The following is a 7,945-nucleotide window of genomic DNA, read 5'->3' on the forward strand; positions in this document are numbered from 1 at the left end:
ACTCCAGGTAGTGACCTTACCTTCATTTCTTTATGTTTTATTCTGTTCTTGAGAGGTGGCCTGGAATCCTACGCTTAATAGTATCACTACATACACGGGAAAGAGATGTAAAATACTCTAATCATACTGACTCATGTTTTATCAAATGTTCTGCATCTATTTACAAAACGGAATAATTACTCCACGCTGTGTATGTATCTCCATTACTATGATATGGCACCCTCTTACTTCATTGTTGTACGCTTTAGTTCTGTATTCATTGTAAATTCAATAAAAATTACATGCTCAAAAAAAAAAAAGAACACAGGAATTTTGTTTTTAATTTTATATAAGTTTAAACAAATCCCTACATTATCCAAAACTAAAAAGGTTCTGATTAGATGTACACATTAAGAGCTTTAACAATAGGTTTTCCCACAGGTCATAAAATGGCACTTTTGTATCTTTCTATATCTCTATTTTGGTGGAAATATTTTCCATAAAACACTTTGAAGTGCTGTTTTGAAATCCTGGTTCCTCAGGCTGTATATAAGGGGATTGAGGAGAGGAAGGATCACTGTGTAAAAGATGGCCACCCCTTTGTCACTATGAAAATTATGACTAGAACTTGGCTGAAAATAATTAAACATAACAGAGCAATAAAATATGAAGACCACTGTCAGGTGAGAGGTACATGTAGAGAAAACTTTACCTCTTTTGCCCTTAACTTGCATTTTAAGAACAGCTTTGAATATAGAGACATAGGGCAGGAAGGTCAGTATTAGAGAACCGACTCCAAGGAAGCCACCCAAGATAAAGATGAGTAGAACATTGATGAAGATGTCACTACAGGAGATCTGAAACAACTGGGGCAGGTCACAGAAGAAACTTTCTATAATATCTGACCTACAAAATGTTAATTTGAAGGCATAGAGTGTATGAACTAAAGAATAGGTAAAGCCAAGAAACCACACGCTGGAAATCATCTGTACGCACACCTTCCAATGCATGATCCGTATGTAATGCAATGGCTGACATACAGCGGTATAACGATCATAGGACATGACGGCCAACAAAAAAACCTCAGAGATGGCAAAGAATATAAAGAAGAAGACTTGGGTTATACACGCCATTTTGCTAATCTTGCTTTTCTTGAGAAGGTCAAATAGCATTCGTGGGACGGTAACCGAGGAACAACAGAGGTCCAGACCAGCCAGGTTCCCGAGGAAGAAATACATAGGGGTGTGGAGGTGAGAGTCGATGACTATGAGGGTGATAATCAACAGATTCCAGATTAACGTCAGAAGGTAGATGAGCAGGAAGAAGAGGAAGAGAGGGAGCTGAAGATCTGGAAGGTCAGACAGTCCGGTGAGGAAGAATTCATTCAACATTGTCTGATTCCTCATTGCAACAATTTTACTGACTTTTTAAAGGAAAAAAAGTATACATTGGTATTTGTTATTTATAGGTATTTATAGAGAGCCAACAATTTTACACAGCACCTTACACAGTGCACATTCACATCAGCCCCTGCCCTCAAGGAGCTTACAATCTAAGATCCCTATCTCACATGCATACATACAAGGCCAATTTAGACAGGAGCCAATTAACCTTCCAGCACGTCTTTGCACCTCTTTGCTGAAACTCACAAGAAGAACTTGAAGAAGATATTGAAGTTTCCCACCAGAATATTTGGACTCAAAATTGTTACTGGAAATATGAGACTTTTTTTTTTGCAAGCATGAGCAATGTGAAATGAAACTCTGAACTTACAGCAAGATGTATGGATCTGAATGTTAGTTCAGCTGTGTAACAAATACAAGGAAAGGTTTTTAATCCTAAAGAATCAGTAATCCAGAAAGCCCAACCTACATGGCAGGACCTCACATTAGTTACCAAACATTTTGTGTAAAGTTCCAGAATTGCTATATATGAAAATTATTATTGCAGTTTACTGGTCCTTACCCTAACATACTGCCTGTCTTCGGGTGACAACGCTCACTCACTATACTGTATCTATGGAAGAGCAGTGTTGGCACCCCAGCATAGGAGGTACAGTAAACTCCACACTTTCCAGCATCAACAGGGATTGGTAGATTTCTGATAAATGTAGTTTCTGGTTGCTTGAGAGTTACTATTAAAAATCGGTCAAGCAAAACAAATGACAAACGCACTCAACAATTTGTCACCAGTTATACAGTAAGGTGCACACGAAATGGGCTCAATGTGCTCAATGTGTTCAAAGCCCATTTCGTGTGCACCTTACTGTATAACTGGTGACAAATTGTTGAGTGTGTTTGTCATTTGTTTTGCTTGACCGATTTGGTGCAGCGACGCATGGGGGTTCTCAGCTGCCATTGTGATGTGCGGGATCCCTTGTGTGTTTCTGTGCCTTTAAGGAGGCTGGGCTTCCTCCTGACAAACCTGCACCCAATTTGAAATCTTCTGCCCCCATGTGCTCCAAGATGGAGACTCTCATAGTTGAGAGTTAGGACCGCACTATAAGAGGTGCCTTGGCGCGGCTGTGCGGCTTTCACATTTTCTGCAGAAGACGTGTATCCAAACCTCTGTTACTATCCTTAGTGGTGAGACAAGTTGTTTTACATGCTGGTTTGTGAGTGTGCCATGATGCCTTTCTACTGTTTTACTATTAAAAATAGGTCTAACTAATGCCATACCCCATACTATAACATACACTCTGTATTGACTTTATATTAATATTGAAATGCAGTAATCAAAAGCAAATCAAGACCAATAGACACGTAAAACAAATTAGGACAAATAGGCACACAATCGTTTCCAGGATAATACATGCTACAGATCAGCAGAACAGGGAGGACACAGTAACAAAGGTTATATGAGAGTTCTGGTTAGTTGAATTCTGGATAATAGAGAGTTTACTGTATATTAAAGCTACAGAACACCTCATCTCCATATCACGAAGAGGTCCTTTAACTGGCCAAAGATAATAACACTGCTTAAGATTTCATTGAGGACCACACAGCACCTCACACGCTCAATGGATTTCTGATAGGGTTACCATTTTTTTGCACTTATGAAACAGATACAACAAAGCGCTTTCATTGGTATATTTAACATACCAAAAGGGGGCAAATAAGATAAGTTTATTGTTAGAGTTTACATACACTTTAAGTAAACAACCTAGAGAACCTGTATTTAATTTAAATATCCAAGACAAGAGCACCTTACTTACTAAGCTCAGTGAACATTAAACCTTGGAAAGTGAGTATCATCTTGGGCTTTAGAAAGTCCACCTGCCAAGAAATAACAAAAAAAGCATGTTACCTGAATTTTAAAATGATATAATATAAACTGATGTGCTCAGCTAGTTAATGTTTATTATGAAAGAGCTTTACTCTAAGAAAGAAAAATATATAACTTTAATTCAACCCTTATACACACTGTATATATACACTGAGTGGCCAGATTATTATGACCACCCCATCAGTACTTGGTTGGGCCGCCTCGAGATTAGATGTGTTTTATTAATACTAATAATTTCTGGAAGATATAAGAAAAAAACAAGAGAGAAGATAAAGACCTATGAATAGTCAGATTGGTGAAATTATGATTTTTCCTTCTTCCAGTCTCTTCCCAGGTTTTTTCTTTGTTACCCCAGCAGAGTTAAATCCTGGAAGAGGGAAGAGAGATGAGGAAAGTCTCCTCTGGAAGGATCAGCTCTGTGACAGCATATCTGACATGGAGGTATTCGGCTAACAAATATATTAATATAACAGAAAATCTGTGTGACATTTCGTGTTATCATACAGTTTTATTAGCCACACATACATTTATTTATAATGCATAAATTCCCCCTGGCGTCTCCGGAGCTCACAGGTGTGCATGTTGGCTCTGTATTCCTTTGAGATTTATCTAGCTCATGGATCATCAACAAAATTATTATCTACAGAAAATGAAACTTTATTGGAAGTAAATTATATCCCGCTGGCATACACGTTTGACCTACTTATCGATAAATCATTCTCTTAATTTTTTTCTTAATGGAAAGTTTTGATAGTAAAAGGAATTTGCAATAAAATTATGAAATGTAGAAAAATTGGCAAAAATGGAAAAAAATTGAAAGAAAAAATTTGAGAAAAAAAGGAAATCCCGCCCTCTGCTGCAGTTCTCCATCAGGTCCATCAGCAGAGGGCGGGTGCAATGCCAGTTTACTATTGGCTTTTGCAAATTGAACATTTTTAATGGCAGCAGAACCGCCGGCCAATAGAAAACGGTTGGACGGAGCTAGCTGTAATTGCTAGCTCCGCACAATCGTTTTTTATTTATTTTTTTGTACTTTTTCAACAATGTTTCTGTTCTGCTCGGTCCCCCTGAGGGACCGAGCAGAACAGCCGAGCCGAGCCAGCGGCATTCGGCAATTCACTCACTGATGTTTGGCATCTATAAGAATAGACCGAACAGCAGCGAGTAGCCTGCTGGAGGTTCGGCTTAGCCGATCCAGATGTTGGATCGGCTGAGTCGAACTCCTCTTGCACTTCGGGTCAGCCGAACATGCTCAGCCACGTGAAGCCACCCAATGTACGGCTGATTTCAGCCGGTATACGACTGAAATCAGCCGTACTAGCCTGAAGTGAATTGCCGAACAGCGTTCGACTCACTTCGCTTTAGGTCGGTCAATCACTCGGCTGCCCACGGCAGCTTAGTGAATAGACCCCTATGTTTCTAGTGAATGAAAGTAAAGAGCCAATTCCGGAGCATTGTCCTGATTTGTCCAGTTGCACTTTTATCTGGACTTATTATGTTTTAGCCTCATAAGGGGACAGTCCATTTACTTTTACAGTGTAGCATTATATGACGTGATATGAGAGCATTGCCTCCAGCAGAAGCAAAGGTGGAAGGTGTTCTTGTTTATTTTAGACTCTCCACTTGGGCAGGGCCAGGTGTGCGGAGATGACATCCGCCATACTTATGTCCATCAGAATGCCAGAGGTACAGGCTGGTGCTACACTTTTTAGGTCTAGAAGAGAAGCTCCATTCAAAGTAGACTAGTGATGCAGCTGTTTCCTTGCTGTCTAGTTGCAGTTCTCCTATTGGCAGAGCTGTAGATTTCACTACATAGATCACCCCACATTGACAGAGAGCAGAGTCCATCTACAGGCAACTATAAAGAACATTTTAAAGAACAAATAAAAAACTCTACATTTCTAACAAAAAAAATAAAAAAATGTCAATGTATTTTAAAGTAAACAGGTTTCCACTATGTTTCTCTAGGAATGAGTGATAAGCTTGCGATGAAGACAATCTTTCTTAAACATTTTTGAAACACTAACAGGGTTATGCACAGAAGGGTGAAGAATTTGGAGAAGGCGGGAGAAGTGAACAATCTAGGACAACAGAGCTGATTTTGACAAAATTCTCCAATTCAGCTCACTTTCCAGCTCAGCTATGTTGTCCTAGATTGTTCCCTTCTCCGGCCTTCTCCAAACTCCTCACCCTTTAGTGAAGAAACCTGTAAATGTATGATTTATGATATCCTGGTCCCCCAGACCATATATTAGAGGATTAAAGAGAGGAACAATCATTTGTCACCATGTAAAAGAAAGGTGTATCTTTGTCACCAGCAAGATTATAGTTAGAGATTGGCTGAAAATATTTGAACACAATGGAGCAATAAAATATAGACACCACTATCAGGTGAGAGGTACATGTAGAAAACATGTTGAGTGCGTATAGGACTACATACTTCTCACCTAATCCTAATGGACTGAAACTATATGTATTTAAAATGGAACTAAGCCACCTATAAGGCTGAAGAAAACCACAAGGGCGGTATGTTTCTATGGATTTTGAGACGTTTTGGGCTAGTTGATATATCTGTATATATGTTAATTTTATTGTGGAATGCCACTGTTTATAGATTGTTTATCTCTGACTCCAAGGGTACCTCAAAAGTTTGATTTGCCTTCTTACTTCTGCATCTGAATATGACCTGGGATGTGGTACCCATACAGCCAGACACCGTATTTCATTAACAAACCAGCGTACATCTACAATAGCATTTAAGGTACCTTCAATTTCACCCACCACACATGCTAAAAGAAGCCTATTACGCAATATTTTGTATTGCCTCAAATATTATTTAGTGCTGTTCAATGAATCAAGAAAGATATTTTACTTATACCTCTAAGTGTGACTTAGATGGTTGCCTCCACAAAGAAATACAAATGCCAAGACTTTTAGCATGTGTAAATATATATTTATTTCATCATATAACGTTCATATAGCAAATAATACACACTGAATTAGGAATTCTCTTTAAATGACACAATATTTAGATCAATATTATAATATAATGTAAATGCCAATTCAAGGAACATCCCAATATACTATCTTCATCTTGATGTAGGACTTTATTAATGACGATGTAAAGTATCAAATATAGAAACTCTTCAACAAAAATTCAAATGTAGACTCAACAATTAGTGCAGAAATGTCAGATGTTATAATTCTTTACCAAATTGGATAGAAGGGGAAATCCTCCGCACACCTTGCAGCAATCAAGGCCTATGCAGACAATGGCCCTTGTGGTGGCAACGCGCATGGCACCGTGCAGACACAATGTAGGAAGAGGAATCACCAGCACTCAGTAGAATAATCCAACATGTCCACTTATTGGACATAGACGTCACACAATCACAAGAGCCAACGTTTCGAGACGACGCAGGGTCTCTTCATCACGGCATAAAGAAGAGACCCTGCGTGGTCTCGAAACGTTGGCTCTTGTGATTGTGTGACGTCTATGTCCAATAAATGGACATGTTGGATTATTCTACTGAGTGCTGGTGATTCCTCTTCCTACATAATTCTTTACCAGACATCTCAGACATTGGCTGAAACATCAAAGTTACTGCACAACACATTGGGGTTGATTTACTAACCTTATAAACACACCACAAACGTTGGACATGTGCACTGCCAAAAAATTTGTTTCGTTTCGTTTTAAATTCGGATTCGGGTGTGAAAGTCAATTCGGATTCGGAATTCGGATGAAATTCGGTAGCGTTAGTACGAACGTTCGTTTCGTTTTCTGTTCTTATTCGTTTCTTATTCGTTTCGTTCGTTTGCAGCAAAAGTGACATTTGAGGGGGAAAAAATATTTTTCTCCTTCTCTAATGTCACTTTGCTCCAACGAACGAAACGAATAAGAACAGAAAACGAAACGAACGTTCGTACGAACGCTACTGAATTTCGGAAATGGAAATTCGGATTCGTTTGCATTCGTTATGTCTGTAATTCGGAATTCGGATACATCCGAATGTCCGAATTTCCGAAAATTCGTCCGAATTTCGATTCGGAACGAAACGAATCGCACATGTCTAACGAACATGTATACACCTCTGTAGTGTGTTCCCTCCCAGCATGATCTATTGGTGGAATCTAGACACCTTTGTAGTGTGTACACACCCAGCAGGTGTGTTGTGCAAAGCCCTGCAAAGCCCTGCATGAATTGCAAGGTGATGTTGTGTAAATTAGCGCGTTATTGACACGCTAATTTAAATTGACGCGCGTTATGTGGGCTGCAAATCGCGGTTAAAACATGCAGCGCAAAACGCGCGTCATACACGCATATTTCGAACGCCTAGGTGGGAACCCAGCCAAGATCAAAGGGAGTTCAGTATGCGAACTCCCTTTGATCTCCTCTCAGTCCCTGAATGCAGGAAGTGATGTATATTACATCACTTCCTACATTCAGTGTCACTTTCCAGCTGCAGAAGCTGATGAAGCTGTTCTCTGCTTCATCAGCTTCTCTGGGGGGTCCCTCGGTGACATTAGGGATCTTGGAGACCCCTGATGTCTCCATAAAGAGGACATGTCATGTAAATTGGCTATTACATAGGGGGCTTCTTAGCCCCCCATTTAATAGCAATAAAGCTGTGTGTGTAAAAAAAAAAAGTAATACTAAAATCAAAGAATTATAAAAAAA

The 7,945-nt window shown here is 39.3% G+C and overlaps 1 protein-coding gene across 1 annotated transcript; it reads right to left on the reverse strand.

The window, feature by feature from the left end:
• Positions 1-455: 455 nt before the first annotated feature.
• On the reverse strand, positions 456-1,385 carry LOC108797940 (olfactory receptor 146-like). Its single transcript, XM_018569630.1, has one exon. It carries the CDS (start codon positions 1,383-1,385, stop codon positions 456-458), a length of 930 nt encoding a protein of 309 aa, XP_018425132.1.
• Positions 1,386-7,945: the final 6,560 nt, after the last annotated feature.

The sequence above is a fragment of the Nanorana parkeri genome, unplaced genomic scaffold (assembly GCF_000935625.1).
Source record: "Nanorana parkeri isolate BGI_ZX_2015 unplaced genomic scaffold, ASM93562v1 scaffold1369, whole genome shotgun sequence".
Taxonomy (NCBI): Eukaryota; Metazoa; Chordata; class Amphibia; order Anura; family Dicroglossidae; genus Nanorana; species Nanorana parkeri.